The 23,074-nt window shown below is 45.1% G+C and overlaps 1 protein-coding gene across 2 annotated transcripts in view; it reads right to left on the reverse strand.

The window, feature by feature from the left end:
• The window catches only part of SLC30A4 (solute carrier family 30 member 4), a 232,796-nt gene that overhangs the window by 153,200 nt on the left and 56,522 nt on the right, over positions 1–23,074 (reverse strand). For both annotated transcript variants that reach the window (XM_069222525.1, XM_069222526.1), the window contains exons 3-4: positions 22,488–22,641; positions 13,345–13,531 (exon numbers count right to left, since the gene is read on the reverse strand). In XM_069222525.1, coding sequence (XP_069078626.1) covers positions 13,345–13,531; positions 22,488–22,641 — 341 coding nt within the window. The remainder of the gene's footprint in view (positions 1–13,344; positions 13,532–22,487; positions 22,642–23,074) is intronic.

The following is a 23,074-nucleotide window of genomic DNA, read 5'->3' on the forward strand; positions in this document are numbered from 1 at the left end:
TGTGAATCGCCCAATGCCAAATCCTCTGTGCTAAGAGACACAGTTGTGACGAGTGTGCCCCTCCTTGTTTGTTTAAGTAATACATTGTTGTCATGTTGTCTGTTTTGACAAGAATGTGTTTGTGGACTATTAGCGGTTGAAATGCTATCAATGCTAGAAACACTGCTAACAGCTCTAAATGATTTATATGCAGTTGCCTTTGTTGAACGTCCCATTGTCCCTGTATACTGTGCTGGTTGAGGTGTGCTCCCCACCCTATCATGGAAGCATCTGTTGTGATCACGTATTGAGGCACTGGGTCTTGGAATGGCCGCCCCTGGTTTAAATTTATAGGATTCCATAATTGAAGCAAGAAGTGTGTTTGGCGGTCTATCAACACTAGATCTTGAAGTTGACCCTGTGCTTGTGTCCATTGTGTTGCTAGACACTGTTGTAAGGCTCGCATGTGTAGTCTCGCGTTTGGGACAATGGCTATTCATGAAGACATCATGCCTAGGAGTTTCATTACAAACCTTACTTGATAGTGTTGGTTTGGGTACATGTTTAGTATTAAATTTTGGAAGGATTGTACCCTTTGTGGACTTGGAGTGGCAATCCCCTTTTGTGTGTTGATTGTTGCTCCTAAGTATTGTTGTATTTGACACGGTTGTAGATGTGATTTTTGGTAGTTTATAGAGAACCCTAGTTTGTGAAGGGTTTCTATGACGTATTTTGTGTGTAGAAGACATTGTTGCTGAGTGCTAGTTTTTATTAACCAATCGTCTAAGTAAGGGAATATGTGCATGTGCTGTCTCCTGATGTCAGCGGCTACTACTGCAAGGCATTTTGTGAATACCTTTGGGGCTGTTATGCCGAATGGTAAGACCTTGAATTGGTAATGCACGCCTTGGATTACAAACCTTAAGTATTTCCTGTGTGAAGGATGTATGGGTATGTGAAAATAAGCATCCTTGAGATCTAATGTTGACATGTAGTCCTGTTGTTTGAGCAAGGGAATCACGTCTTGAAGTGTCACCATGTGAAAATGATCTGATTTGATGTAAAGGTTCAGTGTTCTGAGGTCTAATATGGGTCTCAGTGTTTTGTCTTTTTTTGGAATTAGGAAATACAGGGAGTAAACACCTGTTCCTTTTTGATGGTTGGGTACTAGTTCAATTGCTTCTTTTTGTAACAATGCTTGGACTTCTAGTTGTAACAGGTCTAAGTGTTGTTTGGTCATATTGTGTGCTCTTGGAGGCACATCTGGTGGCAAATGTAGGAATTCTATGCAATAACCATGTTGGATAATGGCTAGGACCCACGCGTCCGTAGTTATGTGTTCCCAGTTGTGGTAATAATCTGTAAGTCTCCCCCCCACTGGTGTTGTGTGGTGGGGGTTTGTGACATTGAAGTCACTGTTTGGTTTGTGGGGTTTTTGGACTCTGCAATTTCCCTCTTGTTTTAGGGAACTGTCCACCTCTATATTGTCCTCGAAAACCTCCCCTCTGATACTGGCCCTGATATGTGGGTCTCTGTGGTTTGGGCCCGAAACCCCCCTCTAAAGTGTGGCTTCCTAAAAGTGCCTCTGCTCTGTGGGGAGTAGAGCGCGCCCATGGCTTTGGCCGTGTCCGTGTCTTTTTTCAGTTTTTCTATCGCTGTATCCACCTCCGGCCCAAACAATTGTTGTTCGTTGAAAGGCATGTTCAGCACAGCCTGCTGGATTTCTGGCTTAAATCCGGAGGTTCATTACCATGCGTGTCTTCGAATGGTTACTGCCGTGTTCACTGTCCTCGTCGTCGTGTCTGCTGAGTCCATAGCCGACCTTATTTGGTTGTTAGCTTGGCCCTCCTCAACAACCTGTTGGGCACGTTTGTGGAACTCTTTGGGAAGGTGCTGAATGAGATGTTGCATTTCATCCCAATGTGCCCTGTCGTATCGTGCCAACAGAGCTTGCAAATTGGCAATTCGCCATTGATTGGCTGCCTGATCTGCCACCCTTTTGCCTGCTGCATCGAATTTCCGACTTTTTGTCGGGCGGTGGTGCGTCTCCAGAAGTTTATGAGTTCGCCCTTTTCCGGGCTGCTCCTACTACCACCGAATCAGGAGTTAACTGTTGTGTGATATACACAGGGTCGCTAGGGGGAGGTTTATATTTCTTCTCCACCCTAGGCGTGATGGCTCTGCCTTTGACCGGTTCCTGAAACACTTGTTTGGCGTGTTTTAGCATGCCTGGCAGCATTGGCAAGCTTTGGTATTGGCTGTGCGTAGATGAGAGGGTGTTGAAAAAAAAATCGTCCTCTATGGTCTCTGCATGCAATGCTACATTATGAAATGTAGATGCCCTTGAAACCACCTGCATGTATGCGGTGCTGTCCTCAGGTGGTGACGGCCTTGCCGGGTAGCAATCAGGACTATTGTCAGAGACAAACAAGTTACTTACCATCGGTAACGCTTTTTCTGGTGGATACACTAACTACCTGTGGATTCCTCACCTTATGAATTCGATCCTTGCGCCAGCATCCGACGGAAAGTCTTCTTCCTAGCTGTCTATGTCGACGAGGACGTCATAATGGCACGGCTCCACGTGACTCTGTCTGACGTCAACGTGCCAATAAGAGGTCCTCGTCGGCGTACTGACGTCAGTTTCACCTCATCTTTTTTTGTGCTCTTAAAGCAAACAGGAGTAAACCGACCATGAAAAATGATAATTAATATAGAAAGATATACGCACACAAAAACCTTGTCCATTTAAACCATCCATTCTTACTGAGAGCTTAAATACACAAATATACACAGAGAAATATCACTATATACATATATATACACGCATACATATACATATAAATATATAAATATAAGAAGAAATATTAAACCAAAGACTGCAAGATAACTGTGTAATCAGGCAGGCAACGGGGAGGCGGGAGGGACCGTGAGGAATCCACAGGTAGTTAGTGTATCCACCAGAAAAAGCGTTACCGAAGGTAAGTAACTTGTTCTTCTGATGGATACAACTACCTGTGGATTCCTCACCTTATGAATAGAGTCCCAAGCAGTACCGCACTCGGTGGTGGGTGCCCGCCTGATTACACTAAGAAATCTTGCAATACCGAGCGAGCAAAATGACCGTCCCTCCTCATCTCAGAGTCTAAACAGTAATGTTTCACAAAAGTATGGAGGGGTGCCCAAGTTGCCGCTTTACATATATCTATTAATGGAACTCCCCTCGCCAGAGCAGAGGATGCAGATTTAGCTCTAGTAGAGTGGGCCCTGATACCTCCAGGAGGGACCTTTTTTGCCAAAGAGTAACAGATCTTGATACACAAGATGACCCACCTGGAGAGTGTCCTTTTCTGAACCGCTCTGCCCTTTTGTTGACCAGCATATCCAACAAACAGTTGCTCATCTAAACGAAAGTCCTTAGTCCTTTCGAGGTAAAAACTCAGGGCCCTCTTAGGGTCCAACCTATGGAGTCTCTCTTCTTCTTTAGACGGGTGGGGAGGAGGGTAAAACACAGTAAGAGTGATATTTTGCCCTATATGAAAAGGGGTGACAACTTTCGGTAGAAAAGCAGCCCTGGTTTTTAGAACCACTATATCAGGGAAAAACATGGTGAAAGGAGCCTTTACGGAAAGTACCTGAAGCTCTCCAATCCTCCTGGCAGAAGTAATTGCAATTAAGAAAACAGTCTTGAAGGCTAAATATCTCAATGGACATGAATGCAAGGGCTCAAAAGGCGAACCCATTAAGAATGTTAAAACAAGATTTAAGTCCCACTGAAGCATGTGAAAAGGAGTAGGAGGAAAGCTATTCACCAAACCCTTAAGGAACTTATGTACAATCGGAGACTTGAACAAAGATGGCTGGTCCTGAAGGCAAAGAAACGCTGACAGAGCTGCCAAATAACCCTTAACTGTAGCTATAGCACAGCCTTTCTTCGCCAAACTAAGAACAAACAAAAGTACATCTGAAAGATGGGCCTTTAAAGGATCTTTTTGGTTCTCTCCACACCACAGCACAAATTTTGCCCACCTTCTGGCATAAATAGATTTAGTGGAGTGTCGCCTGGACGATAGTATAACATCCGCTACATCCGGTGGGAGAGAAAAGGAACTCAGGTTGCCCTGTTCAATCTCCAGGCATGAAGGTGCAGGCTCTGGAGGTGGGGGTGTAAAACCTGCCCCTGCGATTGAGAGAGGAGATCTGCCCTGAGCGGGAGACGGAGCGAAGGGCACTGAGAGAGTTGAAGTAGGTCTGTATACCATACCCTTCTCGGCCAGTCCGGTGCCACCAATATGACTTGGGCCCGGTCTTGACGAACCTTCCTCAAAACCCGAGGAAATGCGTAAAGCAACTGGCCGCTCCAGGACATCTGAAACGCGTCCCCCAACGCCCCTTGCATCGGATACTGGAGGCTGCCGAATAATGGGCAATGCGCGTTCTCCCGAGTGGCAAATAAATCCACCTGAGGAGTACCCCACATCTCGAAGCTGTAGAGAACTAGATCCGGATGGAGACGCCACTCGTGATCTAATGAGAAGTGACGACTGAGAACGTCCACACGTACATTCAACACTCCAGCCAAATGATTTGCCATCAAGCAAATCTGATGGTCCTGAGCCCAAGACCAGAGTCGGAGGGCTTCTTGGCAAAGAAGATACGACCCCACTCCTCCCTGCATGTTTATATACCACATCGTGGTAGTGTTGTTCGTCAGGATCTGAACTGACCGACCGCGAAGGGAAGGGAGGAAGGCCTTGAGCGCCAAACGTACCGCCCGCAACTCCAACAGATTGATATGCAACATCTGTTCCGCTGGAGACCAATGACCCTTGATCTCCAGGTCCCCCAGATGAGCTCCTCACCCTAGATTGGAAGCATCCGAAATCACTGAGGCCACTGGAGGAGGCAGTGAAAACGGTTTTCCTTGGGAAAGGTTGCCGTCCTCTGCCCACCAAAGAAGATCCGCTACAGCGTCCCTACAGATCTTTATTGAATCCCTGAGATCCCCCTTGTGCTGGAACCACTGTCTGCGGAGGCACCACTGAAGAGCCCTCATATGCCAGCGAGCATGAGTGACCAACAGAATGCAAGAAGCAAACAGACCTAGCAGGCGTAAGACCTTGAGGACTGGAACTGCCGCTCCACTTTGAAACAAAGGAATCAGCGCCTGAATGTCCCGTACCCGCTGAGGCGGGGGGTAGGCCCGAAACTTTGTCGGGTCCAGTACTGCCCCTATGAACAGGAGGCGTTGAGAGGGCTCCAGGTGAGATTTGGGTACGTTCACCGAAAAACCCAGATCGAACAACAACTGTGTTGTCATTCGCAGATGAGACAACACAATCTCTGGAGACTTGGCTTTGATCAACCAATCGTCCAGGTAGGAAAAAAACGCTACCTCCCTCTTTCTGAGATGTGCTGCAACTACTGCCATCACCTTTGTGAAGACCCGGGGTGCTGAAGTAAGTCCAAACGGAAGGACCCCAAACTGGTAATGTTGCGATCCGACCACAAAACGGAGATACTTCCTGTGCGACTTGATTATGGGAACATGAAAGTACGCGTCCTGCAACTCGATAGACACCATCCAGTCTCCTTCGTTCAACGCCAATAGCACCTGTGTTAGGGTCAGCATTTTGAATTTTTCCTGCTTGAGGAACAAATTCAAAATCCTCAAGTCCAGGATCGGCCGCAACCGACCGTCCACTTTGGGAATCAGGAAATATCTTGAATAACACCCCTGACCCCTTTCCTGCAACAGCACCAACTCTATAGCGCCCTTTGCCAACATGGTGACAACCTCCTGTTGCAACAGAAGATGGTCTTCTGAACAAAAGGAGGGACGGGGGGGAAAGGGAGGAGGAAACTCCTGAAAGGGGAGAGCATAGCCCTTTTCCACAATTCCTAGCACCCACAAGTCTGTTGTAATTGACCTCCATTTCTGTAGAAAAAGACTCAATCTTCCCCCTACAGGAGAAGTATGACTGATAAAGTGGGGAAAACTAGGGCTGCTTCTGCTGTTGTCCACCAGAGGAGGATGAAGAAGAAGAGAGCTGCTGGGCTGGACCTCTAGCCCTACCCCTACCCCACCCTCTGAAGGCACGATAGGGCAGATTGGCAGGTTGCTGGGCATAAGATTGAGACCTCCGAAAGGCAGAGCCTCTAACAAATCCTCGAAACCTATGAAAAGGTCTGTACTATGTAGTAGAAGGGGCCTGCAAACCCAGGGACTTAGCTGTAGCCCGACAGTCCTTAAACCGTTCAAGGGCAGAGTCTGTCCCCAAACAGCTTTTCCCCATCAAACGGAAGGTCCATTAAAGTGGATTGTACATCTGATGAGAAACCCGAAGACCTTAACCAGGCATGCCTTCTCATAGCCACCGATGTTCCCATGGCCCTGGCAATGGAATCCGTGGTATCCAGGCCAGATTGTATAATCTGCTGCTCAGCAGCTTGTGCATCCAAGAAAAGGGACCCCAAAAGATTTTTGCATTTCCTGTGGCAGATCTTTTGCCATCTCCTTTGCAGAGTCCATTAGGGCATGGATATATCTGCCTAGCACACAGGTGGAATTGGTAGCTTTTAGGGCCATGCTGCAAGAGGGGAAAATTTTCTTCGAGGACTGCTCCATCGTCTTGGATTCTCTGTCCGTCGGAACACCTGGGAATGTACCGGGGGCAGACTTTGCAGAACATGATGCCTGAACCACCAAGCTCTACGGAGTCAGGTGACGAGACAGAAAAACTGGATCTCCTGGGGCACTTCTATGCCTCCTTGCCACTGCCCTGTTCACAGCAGGAGAAGTCACTGGCTTTTTCCATAGGTCTAAAATAGGCTCCGTCAAAGCCTCATTAAAAGGCAGCAAAGGGTCAGCACTGGAGGAAGATGGATGAAGAACCTCTGTGAGCAGGTTAGTCTTTACTTCTGCCGTGGACAAAGGCAAATCCAGGTAATCAGCTGCCTTCCTCACCACAGCATGGAAGGAGGTGGCCTCCTCAGTAAACTCCCCCGGAGAAGCAATGTCCCACTCCGGGGAAGTATCCAAACCACTTGCAGTGGCAAGCCCCTGGAAGTCATTAGAAGGCTCTATCTCACCTTCCTCAAGCCTTCTGTATTCCTCTTCCTCCAGAAGCCTCAACGCCTTCCTTCAAGACCTAAGATGAGTTTCCAGAGCCGGCATCAACAAGGACTCCATCGACGCAGACAATCTCAGACCCCGAACTGGTTCAGAAAGACTCCCAGATTCAACCGGCATCGGAGCCGGCGCGAAGTCGGCAGATGACCTCATCGAAGCCGAATGAACGGAAGGAGATGGAGCCGGTCTGGATGAGGCCATCAATGACGCCTGATGGCGCGGAGAAGGAGTCGGATGAGAAGCCGACGGATCCACGGTCCCAGGCGAAGGACTCCTGCCAGGGGAAACCCCGGCACCAGACCACCAGACTCTGTAGGGCAGAAGGGCATGAATGGAGCAGCCCTGTACGACGCTGGCGAGCCCAAATTGAATGCCAATGGCCCCGTGGGACCCGCCGGTGCACCAGCAGGGGCCATGGATTGAAAAACAGCATACATCGCATTCAAAAATGCGGCCAGATCCATCCCCGGAGTCGGGAAAGCCGGGTACTGCTGTGCAGATGTCTGGTGAACATCAGGATCCCTCGGCGCCGGTGAAAAGTGAGGACTACCTTGAGTGACCTCATAGACTGAAGGCGTGACAGTAGGACTCATCTTCCACGTCTTCTGGCGCCGTGATGAACGAGACCTCGAATGACTCCTCGATCTGCTCCGCTCCGAACGGCGCCGAGAGTCATGACGGCGACGCTTCTTATGTTTTTTGGGAGAAGCATGGGAGGAAACTTTCATGTGTTCCTTCTTCTTTGCCTTGGCTAAGAAGAGTTTCGCCTCGCGTTCTTTTAGAGCTTTCGGATTCATGCTCTGGCACGAAGAACAACCTTCCACATCATGTTCGGAGCTTAAACACCAAATACACTCCGAATGGGGGTCGGTCACTGACATCCGACCCCCGCATTCCCTACACGGCTTAAAACCGGACTTCTTCGGAGGCGACATTGTAATTTCGAGAAATCGTTACAGTTACCAACGGGCCAGGAAGAAAAACCGTTGGCGTCGAAGCACGGAAAAAGGAAAAACTGACGTCAGTACGCCAACGAGGACCTCTTATTGGCACGTTGACGTCAGACGGAGTCACGTGGAGCCGTTCCATTATGACGTCCTCGTCAATGTAGACAGCTAGGAAGAAGACTTTCCGTCGGATGCTGGCGCAAGGATCGAATTCATAAGGTGAGGAATCCACAGGTAGTTGTATCCATCAGAACGGTGCATCATACAAATCCCATGCATCCGGGTCATCTTGGCTCATCCCTGTGTGTGTTGGTGACTGAATCATTGGGGGTGTTGCTACCGGGGACAAATGTGGCGATTGTGTTGGCGATTGCTGTGGCGAGAAACGTGGTGGTGTCTTTTCTTTAGCCACTTTCGCCTTTGGCTGCATTTCCGTCTCCTGGAATGCGAGCTTGCGCTTCATCTTTATTGGAGGAAGAGTTCTGATTCTCCCCGTGTCCTTTTGTATATGCAGCCTCCTCTGGGTATGATCTGGCTCTCCCATGCCCAGTTCTTGTTCAAACCGGTGACCTTGTAATTGTTTTGAAAGGTCTTGTCCCTCTGTATAGGAGCCTTGTTTCGGCTCCGAGGCCACATGTTTCGGCACCAAAATCTTTTCGATAGTCTTTTTTGGCTCTGAGGAAACCTTTTTGACTTTCGGGGGGGGCCGAACTCTCGGTGCCGAGTCTGTTCGAAGCCGGTAGCTGGGAGGCCTTTTTCGGTGCCGATGTTTGGCCACCGTGTTTTCAGGTTAAGCCATGGCCTGTTGGCGGTAGCATCCCCTTGGCCTTCATTATCTTTGTGTGAGTTTTTACCGGGGCTGGTTTACTCACGGTTTATTGCGTCTTCGGGCTGGTCGGTCTCGGACTCGTCCGAGTCCGAATCTCGAATGGAGAACCTCTCCTCTTCTTCGACGTCGGTGTGTCCGTCCGGTGTCAACGCCATCTGGAGTTTTCTTGCTCTTCGATCCCTCAGTGTTTTCGTGGATCGAAAAGCCCGACAGGCCTCGCAAGTATCCTCTTTGTGTTCGGGGGACAAACACAGATTACAGACCAAATGTTGCTCTGTATAAGGATACTTAGGGTGGCAGTTGGGGCAGAAGCAGAAGGGGTCCAGTCCATGAGGTTTAAAGATGGACGCGGTTGGGCCGACCAGGCCCCGCCGAGGAGTGGAAGCCTCGAAGGGCCGCCAGAGCTCTTCTTTCTTCGGTGTCGATGTGCTATCACTAACCCGATACCGAGCGCAAACAATACCGTCTAATTATCCGATGGATAACTATCTTTTCCGAACCGAAATACGGAGCGAAGAGGAACACGTCCGAACCCGACGGCGGAAAGAAAACAATCTAAGATGGAGTCTTGGTCTCGTGACTCGAAAAGACTTCTTCGAAGAAAAACAAACAACTTGTAACACTCTGAGCCCAACACTAGATGGCAGTATAATGCACAGCATGTGTATCTGCAGCTACACATGCCATTGAACATATATATATAAGCAATCTAATGAGTCATTAAACAATGGAAAAGACTTTATAAAAAAAAAAATTCCCAGGGTATTCTGTCATTCAGTCCTCATTCAACTGTGTTGAAAAAATGAATCCAAAATACTTCTCTTTTCTTCCTATACTTCTCAAAGTTCACATCTGCTGTGGAAATCTTTTCTAAGATAATCCATTGAAGGTCATCCTCATGATGGAGTTTATCTAGGCAATGTTCAACTAAGGGAGCTTGAAGACGTTTGTTTCATATTGCTGACTTGTGCTCACTAAATCTAGTTCTAAATTGGCGGCCTGTTTCTCCTATGTATTCAAAGTGACAAGGACATATTATACAATAAATGACATTGGCATTTTGACAATTAGTCATAATTTTAAGATGTATGGTTTTCATAGCATTGTGATTTGCCCCTCACTCATAGTAAGTTGGAGAAAAAAAAAGAGTTCAAAACCAGTACTTTTACCAATTACAACACAGGACTAAATATACCCTCTTCAGTTCTTCTGCCAAGTTAACCAGTGATGCCAGATACACTGCTTTGTGCATGACGCATGATACTATAAACGGACCTTTTGCGGAAGCCAATAGAGCTCTCTCAATCAGTGTGATGGGTTTACACCTGCACTAACCAAGCATACACAGGACTGAAGTATGCAGTATTACTGTTCTGGGCCCAAATTAGGATTTAGGAAGTCTAGCAATCAGTGTAGTTGTTAGTGACATTATGACTTGCCAACTGTGTAATGCTCGTCTGCATACCACCTGTCTCAATAAATTAACCCTGGAATGGACCCTCCAAGATTAAGCTCACTGGTCTGGTCGAGGGGTGATGACATCTCATTTAACGGCTTTCCACCTTATTAATGAGTTTGATTCATCCCAAGAGAATTTTCATTTCACTTTGCTTTTTTGATTGGTTCAGTTAGTCTTCTACTACTTATGCTTTTTCCTGTGCAATTGGAGGTTTAACAACACATGGGAGTGCATGTCCTACACTCTGTTTAACTCTCTCCCTTGCTTTCCATTTCTTCCCAGTCTTCCACCATCCAATCAGTTGTCCATTGTTCCGCCTCTCAATGCTGCCTTTGTATTGTTCTCTGGTACACAGTATAGTCTCATTACCCAATCCCACCAGTCATTTTTGGTTCCTCTACCTCTGCATTGCAGTCCAATGCCAAGCACTGCTCTTGCTCACTCCCCATCTCCCCGCCTGTCTCTTCCTAGCCTCTGCCTACCCCCATTGGATTTGCCAGTGCTTCTAGAACTACACTGGCAAAGCCAACAGTTGTGGTTGGCCAGCCATCTTAGAATGCCATTTTCTATCCTCCCAGGAAGGCTGTTATATTGAGAGTAGATGCAACATGGCAGCCATTTTAGCAGTATGGCAAGTAACGTTTCAAGATGAATAATACACTACTGGCTTTAGCAGTAAATGCACAAAAACTTTACAAGCATCTATATGGCCATCTTGGAATTATATTGGCTTCACACAGCTCGTTCCTCATGCCATCGCTTCTCAAATGGCAGAGAAACCTATGCCAGAACTTGACTGGGTCAGTACTTTGTATTTCCTAGATTTTCTCAAAGTTATTTAACAGCAATATCCTACAGCCACTAAGGACCATAGTGAAGGAGCAATGGAGAAAACAAATACACTCTAGGTAAGTTACGTGATAGCATTTTTAAAGACTTTAAGGGCCTGATGTAGAGTTTGGGTTACTTTATCACAGACTTGGCGGATATCCTGTCTGCCGTATTACAATCCCATTATATCTTATGGGAATATCAATATGAGGGATGGAATATCTCTCACATTTGTGTCGGAGTAAGTCGTCCGCCAAACTCTAAATCAGGCCCTTAGTTATGTTCCAGTCCACAGTTGATGACAGAATGTGCAGAGTCAAAGAAGGCTTCCACTTCAGTGATCTTTGCTTGACTACGGAGTAGCAGGTAGAATCCTGGCAAGTCCCCCCTCGGTCTTGCATCCTTCTAAAAGTTGCTAAAAAATGATCCGAGTTTGGTAACAAACTTCTGCTATCTGTCAATAGCACCAACAGACTTCCTTGGTGATCAACATAACAATGACTGTCATGTTATTGTGCACTGTCTCAAATGAATTTAGTGCTGAGACAATCACGGGTGGCTTTCTTAACCCTCTCCTTTCATTGCTTCTTATTCAATGGCATTCCTTCCCATTCTTGTCTTTTGCCCCTCGCCAGGAGCACTGCTTCTTTATCATCCATATGATTGGATGACTTCTATGCTCCTGCTGCTCATATTCATGGATCATTTTCTTTGTTTTTCTTTTAGCACTTCGTTAGAGTGAATGTACTTTCCTTCTCTCTCCTTCATGTACTGCTTCAGCCCTCAAATATCACCCCAGCCACTTTGTGCTTACCTCGTTGCACCCTCCAGTCTCTAGTTTACCATTTGCTTCCCCTCTAGTTTTTTTTTTTGCTTTTTTATTTTTTTAAAAGCTCACCCAGCCACCCACAGGAATTAACTTCTCCTCCCACAAGTGTCTTAGTTGGTCCCTGAGCCCTCGCAGTCTTTGCATTGCTTTTAATGGGCCAGGGAGCATTTGTTTTCAGGTCACTCCTTTTACTTATGGGCTTTGGCATTTTGTTTTACTTTAATGCTCCACGATTGGCCCTTACCATTTTAGAACAATGAATTAAAAGTTGAAGAAATAAAAACAACAGCTGCCTTATCGTGCCAAATATGAAATTGTGTAACTGCAAAGTGACAACTTTTTGTTTTTGCTAATGCTGTCGCACATCAGCAAATAAGCTTTTCTTAGTTTATGCCAACAGAGAAGATCATCAGGGGAAAGAAACACTGGCCAGGCCAAAAGTGTCTTTAGTGCAACCCAAAGGCATCATCAATGTAAGTTACACTCTTCCTGAAGGCACTGGATCATATAAATGACAAACTGACAGACATGAAGGATATTTTCTCATACTATAGGTTATTTTCTTTTTAAACAGAACTTGTGACAGATGATACTTGTAAAAAGTATTCATGTCATGCACTTAAGGAATCCAGAAGAGAACTCTGGCATTTGTTACAGCGTGTTTGCTTTCAGATCTCAAAGTACCTGCTAAATGAAAAACAATAACGTGAGATTCTAAAAAAAACGTTTGTACTTTTTGGGAAGAGGAAAATATGTGAAATAGATTTGACACTGTGTTTTTGGAGCATGGAGCTGATAGATCATACTCTACCACAAATGAGATTCTGCCACTTTTCTTTCCACTCTTGTGTTTTATAGAAGTACTTTCCAGGATAAGTACACAGATTTGCCACGTTGTTGCTGCACGATATAGAAAGACGAGCCAGGCATTTGGATTAGCCTATCAAACTTCTGAAGCTCTTTACAACTGTCTCCATTTCTGCAGAAGCATCTAGAAGCTACTAGCACCTAAATGTTCAACTCCAGCTGAAAGAAGCACCCCATCAGGTGCTACATACATATGTGCACTTTGTAAATAATTAATAGATACTCCTGAAACAGAAGACTATTAATCCAAATCCAGCAACCATTCACAATTATTCTGCACTGCCATACTGTAGATGCTCTACAAATCACAATATCAGAACATTTTAGAGTTACGTTTCAATATTTAAACTACAGGTTACTTTATTTGTATACAACCTCATGTACGTTTCAATATTTATTTAAACTACAGGTTACGTTATTTGTATACAACCTCATTTTAACCATCACAATCTAATAAAATGAACGCCTTACCTTGAATCTAATGATGTAAGCTGCTATGAGGACACCCACGCTTTGAACAAGGTCCCCTAACGCATGTACAAAAGCAGCTCTCACTGCGAGGCTAGTATGTCCATGACCTTGAACCACATTTGAATGAGAAGAACTGCCTGGAGAGTGGGAATGAGCATGACCAGTTTGATTCAACAGGAATCCCATTCTGTAAAGAAAAACAAACATACCTAATAAATGGTGTCCAAGAAACAGTAAATATAAAAGTCAGCTTTATGTTAACTTCAGTAGAACACCTGAAGCACTCATTACCAACTACTGACAATAACTGAAAACTACAACGTAGCCCTACATTTAATTGAAGTGGTTCAGCATAACAGGGGGATTCTCTACAATTACATCTCCAAAGCAGATGAGCCCTACAACAATTTCCTGCGACCAGCCCAGTGGAACCCTAAATGGTCATTGAGAGTAGGGCGTTATAACCCAAGACAACACCGATTATGAAGTAAGATCACACTTGGCCAAGGAGCTGTTCAGCTAGTGTACAGCATGAGAAATAGTTAACAGAGGCCCTAAAGGTCACGCTTGTTGCTTTGGGTGACTGAGCTTCTATTCTTTGAACAGCTTCACAGAGCTGATAATATATTTTCAAGAAATATGCACAGCTACCCTAGTGGCCTCTGCATCTCCACAAGTAATAAAGCAGAGATAGGCTCTCAAAGAAGTTCTTTCTAAATTAGATTTACACGATCCGTTCACATTCAGCATTGAAACCTCTTAAGCTGGAGTCTTGGAAAGAATGTAAAGAAGATACTTTCCTTACACATCAAGATACTCTTGAAAAAAAGATATGGAAAGTGTTGTATCTGCTTGCCATGATTGAAAAACACCATGGTTCAAATGAGCTAAGAGCTTAAAGGCCATCCAATTCACCATAAAGCTAATCACAACCAGAAATACAGCTTACAATAACAGTAAACAAATCTATGAACAAGCCATCCATCCAAATGGTCTGTCCAATAAGCCTCAAAGTGGAGCGGAGGATCATTTGGAATAAGTAAAAGATGGTGTTTGAAGAAGCCACAAAAAAAAAAAAAAGAATCACTTCGAATATTACTGTGCACATCAAAAAAGCACGAAGCAGGTCGTGTGAAGATCTACTTGTAATTTCGATTCTGCATGATGCCCGATAAAAACCATAACTCCATTAATGAGCCACCCAAAAAGTCAACTTCTTTTGTGAAGCCTAGAGCAGTGGTTCCCAAGCTTTTGACTTCTGTGTACCCCCACTTTATAATTATTGAAACCCAGGGACATCCACTGAATCATAATTTGAATCCAAGAAACCACCCTTCCCCACTCCCGTTATTGCCCGTTTTCTTATCCGGCTCTTTTGACTCTGCCACTGCGTCCCCTGTGTCCCCACCCTCATTGGTCTCTCCCCTCCCGCCTCCCAGCTGCTTCTCCCTCCCACCTCCCCTTCTTAATGGCGGCTGCTGCGCGGGTGCGCCAGAGACAAGCCCGTCTGCGCCTGGACGGCGCCTTGCGCCCGTCCCCCTGGTCCACGTTTCTCCGATCCCCCCGAAGCACCACTACTCCTCCACAGAACTCCATGCCCTCAACCCAGGCCAGCACCCCGCCTGCGCCCAGGCCAACCCCAAACACACACATGGACCATTCACATGCCACTCATGCCATTTTTCCTGCACTCACACTAACACCAGCAACACCAACAAGCACCGCAATAACACCAAACCACGTAACCATCTTAACTGCATCCTCCTTAACACCCGCTCCGTCCACAAGCACGCCATTGAGCTTTGGGACCTGCTCACAACATACTCTCCTGGCATCGCCTTCCTCACTGAAACATGGATGAACCCCTCATCAGAACCTGACATCACCACAGCCATCCCAGAAGGTTACAAAATCACCTGCAGAGACCGCATAAACAAGCCAGGAGGAGGTATCGCCATAATACACAAAAACACCATCAAACTTTCCACCAACACCAACGAAACCTTAGACAACGCAGAACACCTACACTTTCAAGTACACATCAATGCCAACACCACCCTTAGAGGAACCCTCATCTACAGACCACCAGGACCCCGCCCCATTCTATGACTCCGTCGCAGATACCATCAGCTCCCACGCCCTCACCTCCACAGACTACATATCTCTTTGGTGACCTCAACTTTCACCTGGAAAGCACCCACGACTGCAACTCCACAGCCCTGCTGGACAACCTCACGAACCTCGACCTCAAGCAACTGGTCACCTCACCCACTCACTCAGCGGGACACACGCTAGACGCCATCTTCACCTCCAGCAGCCACACCACCTTCACTCACACCAACGAACTCCACTGGACTGACCACCACTGCGTCCACTTCTTCATGAAACGCCCCACACACCACCAACAACACACTACACCGTACCGCAAGTGGAACAAGATCTCCAAAGAACACCTGATCGCCAACCTCACACAAGCTCCACCTCCCATCACTAACGACCCCAACACCGCCGCCCACAACCTAACACAATGGCTAGCAACCAGCGCAGAGTCCCTCGCCCCTTTGAAAACAAACAACAACACCTGCACCATCAAGACCGCCCCCTAGTTCACCAAAGAACGCCAGGCTTCCAAACGAGAATGCTGAATTGAGAAAGCCTGGCGCCAAGAACCCACAAATCAGCAACTTCTCCGCCCTCAAAACAGCCATGCGCAAACACCACCAACTCATCCAGATCACCAAACGGTCCTTCGACGAAGAACGCATAGACAACAACACACACAACAGCAAGGAACTCTTTTCCATCATCAAAGAACTCACCATACCCAAATCCAGCACCATCGACCCCACATACTCCCAAAACCTCTGCAACTCCCTCTCCAACTACTTTCACCGCAAAATCGCAGACATATAAAACAGCTTCACAGCATCAGCACCCACCATCACCACCACCGACACAAACAATACCACAACACCCTCCTGCACCAACCAACTACACAGGTGGACCCCCACCAATGACGAAGAAATTGGCTAAAGCATGAACTCCATCCACTCAGGCTCCCCAACAGACCTTTGACCTCACCACATTTTCAATAAGGCCAGCCAAATCATCGCTCCCCGGCTCCGCGCCGTCATCAACAGCTCTTTCGACACCGCAACCTTCCCAGACGTTTGGAAGCAAGCCAAAGTCAACGCTCTTCTCAAAAAACCCAAAGCAGACCCGGAAGACCTCACAAACTACCGTCCCATTTCTCTTCTCCCCTTCCCTTCAAAGGTCGCTGAGAAGATAGTTAACGCTCAACTGTATCGCTTCGTAGAAGAAAACAACATACTCAACGTCTCCCAGTCTGGACTCCGCAAGAACCACAGCACTGAGACCGCCCTCATCACCTGCACAGACGACATCAGGACCAGAGTAGACAAGGGCGAGACCGTCGCCCTCATCCTCCTAGACCTCTCTGCAGCTTTCAACACTGTATGCCACCAAACCCTCCGCGCACGCCTTTTTGACGCCAGAATTCGCCACAAGGCCCTGGACTGGCTCACCTCCTTCCTCGCCGAAAGAACCCAAAGAGTTCGCCTCCCTCCTTTCCGGTCTACAGCCACCAAGATCATCAGTGGGGTCCCCCAAGGATCCTCCCTCAGCCCCAGCCTCTTCAACATCTACATGGCTCCTCTCGCCAGCATCCTCCGCCTCCACGGCATCACCATCATCTCATACGCAGACGACACCCAGCTCATCATCTCCCTCACCAGGAACACAGCCACCACCAAGATTAACCTACACGCTAGACTCCTCGACATCGTCAAATGGATGACAGCAAACCACCTCAAATTAAACTCAAACAAAACAGAGATCATCATCTTCGGCCCCAACAAGACAGCATGGAACGACTCTTGGTGGCCCACCACCCTCGGACCACCCCCAACACCCACCACCCATGCACGCAACCTTGGCATCGTTCTAGACTCATCTCTCTCCATGACCCAGCAAATCAAACACCATATCATCCTCCTACTTCAACACCCTTTGCATGCTACGCAAGACTTTCACATGGATTCCTTTAGAAACAAGAACAGTCACACACACCCTCATCAGCAGCAGACTGGACTACAGCAACGCCCTCTACGCAGGGACCACAGCCAGGCTTCAAAGAAAACACGAGCGAATTCAGAATGCAGCCGCATGTCTCATCTGCAACCTCCCTCGCCACAAACACATATCCACCCACCTCAGATCCCTACACTGGCTGCCCAGCAACAAAAGGATAATTTTCCAAGTCCTTGTCCATGCTCACAAAGCCCTCCACGACACTGGACCGGCCTACTCCAACGAACAAGTAAACTTCCACATACCAACTCGACAGCTCCGCTACACTGACCTCGCTACAGTCCCCCGCATCCAATGCACCACCTTGGCGGCAGATCCTTCTCCCACCTCGCTACCAAGACCTGGAACTCCCTCCCAACCAACCTACGCAAGACCCAGGAACTCCTAACCTTCAGAAAGCACCTTAAAACACGGCTTTTTGAGCAGTAACCGACAACCCCCAACCCCCACAGCACCTTGAGACCCTAACGGGTGTGTAGTGCGCTTAAGAAATTATTTGATTTGTTTTGATCTAGATCTACCAGGATTACTAAAATCTATGTTGGACTCGGATTTTGACCACAGTGATGTTCATTCCTGCACAGATGTCCAAACTGCTAGTTTTGAAAATCTCTTATTCTCTTCTCAGTCTGTACTTTTATGAAAATCAATACATACTTGGTCACTGATGACCCTTGGCAATGCAAACTGCAGTGCAATCTGGAACTACTGACGTGTTAGGCGTTCCCAAGCTTTTACTCATTGGCTATATATTAGCCTCTCTGGCATAGGGAGAAGTCAATTTGACATTCCTCCACAGGAAACACAAGAAAGCAATATATCTTAAAGTCAAAGTAGCTTTGTAGCCTCAAACATTCATTCTCATTGTCAGTGTCATTAGCTCCCTTTTTAAACATCAAAGAAATACCTTTCTGGGGCTTTGTAATATATTTTTGATTGAAAAAGCCTTTGGGGTCTGAAGGGTTGATTTTGTTTCGCCATTTCTGACATTTGACCACACTGGCCATTTTAACCATCTTAATATTGCTTCTTGAAACGTCCTTGATTCTCTCTCCACTCTTTTCTGGTACTGACACAGATGGCAAACATTGAGGCTTAAAAATTTCCCAGCCTATGCGATCTGTCAATGTTTCTCGAAAAAAAAACAAAGCTCAGCTCAATTCGTCACTAAAGGCACAACAGAAGAGGTAAAGGATTGTTGCGACTCATTAAATTAGAGAAAAATTATAGGGTGTTTTGGAGGAAGATATTCTACTTATTTGCCTAAAAACTGCTACCCTTGCTTCTCTCAAGGTGGCTTCAATAGAAGCTAACCCCTCCTACAGTACTACCAGCACCTTTACTATCAGGCAAGCTAATGGAAATGTTTCTTATCCTCGCTCCCTTGCAACCAAAAGTTAGCAAAGTCTCACTAGCTCAATCATAAGAACTTTCATCCTTTCCAACTGCTCCCCGAATGCCTCATGCCTTGTACATATGTACAACCATTAATACAGTGGTATATTTCACCTCAAAATATAGGCACTAACAGAAAAGAAACCACACAAGCTCTAGAAGACCACCACAACTCGGGGGTACGCATTTTAAAAGCCTCATTATGGCCAGGGTGGTATTATATCATTGGTGAGCTAGCATCAGGAAGCGGAGTTTGACACAGAAGCAGAAGATAGTTTAATTTTCAGGACTCTGTCCTGGAACTCACAGGACATAATGGGGACAGAAAGCCAGCTCAAGCCACAGAGAAGTAAAACAGAGGTGCACCATAACCGATTCCACTGTAACATCATCCTGTTAGTCACCACTCTCACTCTGAGCAGACAAATCTCAGCACAATAACAGACACCTGAATAAATGAAGGGGTTAACAGAACATGGTTCACAAAAAGTCTCATGTTACAGCAAACACTTTCACATTTAACATCCGGAGAGAAACATCCTCAGAACAGAAGGTATTGCACATGTAAAGGACAATGGAGGCAAAAAAGATCAATTGGACATCACCAGGTGTTAAGAAGAGGCTACAACTACACTGCACTTACTGTACTGAACTTGAAGTGCACTGTAAACAGTACTGAGGAAAAGAATACTGCAGTAGATATCCTTTTACTGATCATCTTAATAAAGCTTTCTTTCTACAGGAAAGGGATGACATATTGCAAGGGCTTCTTGAAAGATATTCTCTTCACATCTATGCTGAATGGATGCTGGTCACATAAGGACTTAAAATTCTATTCAAGCCATGGGCCTTCAAAATCAGGAAAGCACGTCCAGTCTAAATATGAGTGAACAAAGAACAACTTTAGAATCAATATCACTTTAAATGAATTGAAGTTGTCTGAAAAAGCGATTTGCTGTTCAGTGGGCAATAAAATTAAGGGACACCTGATTTGATTCACTATTGCTAAATTTAAAGGAAAACAAAAAAGTATTAGACAACAATGTTTTATCTATTGTAATCAATCACTGATATTTCAGTGTTTGATGGTTGGTCATAAGTGCAACACATCAGATTTTCTTTCAGTGAGATTCCACTGGTATGTAGCCCAGGATAACTGACAAAAAAACTCAAGTCAATAAATAGAGAAGAACACTGAAAGTGTAATAAGCTTCCACCATTCACCATGGTAGGGACTTCAACTACTTGGGAAAGGGGATTTTGTCTTTCAAAACCCTGAGATGTGTCATCAATATTCACCCGGGGATTCCAGGAGAGTGGGGTAGTGAGAGGGGAACCATTCAGAAAGTCACAGAAGGCACAAAACCTAAAAGCTTTTTCAGTGGCCAGTTTTGGCCGTATTTGTGGCACAAAATAAATCTCTCCTATAACGGATATACCTTTCCTAGGTTTTAAACTCTTCCGAACTCTACATAACACCCAATTTTGCTATTTTTAAATGTCAGACTCTAATGGTGAGAACGTTATGTTGTGAAACTGTTAAGAATCAGTTTTGAAAGCTCCATCAATCGGGTATTAGAAAATGCAGATTTCATGAAGTCAGAAATGTACCACAACTAAAGCTATGCTTTTTGGATACAAAAAGAACCATTAAAGTGGCTTCAACTTGAACTACAGAAAAATTCAACACAAATAAACATTGCATAGGAACCTTGTTGCATTATTAATGTAAAGCATAGACATCCTACCCCCAAAATAGCTGCAGTAATATTATTTTATTACTTCCTACATCCCACAGTTCACTTTTCACTTTGCAACTATTAAACAAGGAGTAAACCACATTCCACTCACAAATTTAGCGTCCCGTTTATTTCAACATTCCTTAGCTACCACTGCCACTTGTCCCTGGCACTACCATCCTATACCCATTATCCTGTCTCATTTCTAACACCCTCTAACCCAACTCTCCCAGCGTACTTTTCCTTCTGGTTCCACTGCTAACATCTCCATTACTAGACATTTACCAAAACGACCCTTTCCACACGAAAGCGATGCATTCACTGACCTTTGTCATCCTGATGCCATGCCATTAAACACAGGATGCTGAAAAGCACAGAAGCGAACGACTGAGATTTACACATTTCAACTACTGTGTTTGCTTTTTATACTGAAAGCAAAATTAATCTACTGAGTTTAACGGTTTACTATTTATTTTTGATGTTTCTATGTTGTAGTTGAGAATATTAATTCAGCATACATATCTGGTTATTGGGATACTCATACATCACAGGATTTGAACCACGGTTGTCAAGCTACTGTCAGATACGGTCTGGTGGAATAATCGTAATGCGGATGAAAGCAGAAGTATTGCTGTATTCTAAGACCTTGGTGCTGACAGCTCTGAAGCTTTCTCTCAGCCCACTGTATGCGAGATTTTCAACAGATTTGAGCATTGCCTTTTAAGACTTTTGCTTAGACAGGAACAAGAGAAGTACGAGGCAGAGTTGAAGAAAAAAGTGAAACCCATGGTACATTCGTTTCTTCCTGAAATGGGTGTCAATTTCTCTGGTTCCATGGCAGTAAATCTAACTACCTTAGCCTTTATACTTTTGATGTCTGTTGGCTACGGCCTAAAAAAAAAAATAATAATAATAATAATCTATAAAAAAATTAAATGCTGGAGTTTTCTTTCTGCGAGTCTATGGCTATAACCCTATAAATTAAAATGAGGAATGTGAAAAGCTCCAATCAACTAAATAAGACCAATCTAATTTTGGCAGATACCAAATAATCCCAAAATAGGGGGGTAATGGTTTACTGTTTATATTGAGGGATGTGCAGGATATGGAAATCAAGCTTGCCTCAATCTGTCATAAACGGAAAGAAGCGCAGTGAGGTTACCAACTCTCAAATCGAAGGTGCTGGTAGCAGATATATTCTTGCTTAGGATGCCCATTCATTTGTTCTAATTTCTGGGGAAGCTTCAAAAGGAGCTGGAATAAAATTCTCCACTTCAAAGACAAATCTGCAAGGGTGAATTGTGGGTGAGGATTCAGGACGGTTTAACTCCTTAATAACCTGAACTAAAAGATCACAGGTGTCTAAATTATACAGCAGACATTTCATCACAGACCTCAATTTATTGACCTACAGGAGACACAAGTTTTAAAATATTTATATATGATCCAGTATTCAGAAAGCCAGATACTAGGCTCTGCAGTCACCCACCAGCATACTTTGAGAAAGTTATCAAGACACTGATTGAAAGAAGCATAGAAGCAAGCCCCACAGCAGAAATGCAACAAGATGATTCTAAAATGCTCTTTATGCCGAAGGGTCACAATTAAATTCACAATGAACCCTGTGATATGGCAACAGGCTAAATGTTGTAGCCAATGACCTCAGTATGAAACACTTCAGAGACAAGAGCCTTTACGTCAAGAGGGTGACAGTGTGCTATCCTGAGCGGATTAGGTGAGGATTAAACATCTTCTGCCCAGTCCTACATAATGTTGTTTCCCCATTTCCTATACCATATAAAGCAATATTTATGTAATGTGCACGGTGCGTTGCTGCTCAAATAAGCACAAAATGCACTGTATTTCAAAGGTCCTCGCAAATACATAATAAGAACTTACATTAGGTTTACTGCAACACCCACAGCTGCGGTTATAAGCATTATATCTCCATTAATTTCATAGTCCATGTGAATAGTTCGTTGAACAGCTTCATACAGCAGGAATGCAGTCAGAATGTAGATCAATAAAACGCTAATAATAGCTGATAAAACCTCTGTTAGACAAGAAAGAAAAACAGACAACACAGTTGTGAGATATATGGCTCACGTTCGTTTTTGAAAAATGACCAAACTCTAATACTCTTAGGCATGCAAATGGACCAGTAACTAATTTGAAACGTATGATTTTCACCAAATGATTTTTAAAATATTCTTCCAGATTCAAGTCAACGCCATGGAGCAGAAAAAAAAGTGAATACACAACTCTTCGACCTGTTAAAAAGAAAAATGAGTGTTTTGGCATTATGGAAAAAATATTCACTCATTATTACAACCGTGCTAATTAAACCTTCACTTCAGGCCTATAAAGGTCTCCCTTGTTATCATTTGTATTGGTTGATTAGGCTCCTGCCTGACTGCAGAATCTGGAATGTTATTATTGAAGTTCTGAAAGGAGTCCAAGACCGGCAGGAGACGTGAGTGAAAGGA

Source organism: Pleurodeles waltl, chromosome 3_1 (genome assembly GCF_031143425.1).
Source record: "Pleurodeles waltl isolate 20211129_DDA chromosome 3_1, aPleWal1.hap1.20221129, whole genome shotgun sequence".
Taxonomy (NCBI): domain Eukaryota; kingdom Metazoa; phylum Chordata; class Amphibia; order Caudata; family Salamandridae; genus Pleurodeles; species Pleurodeles waltl.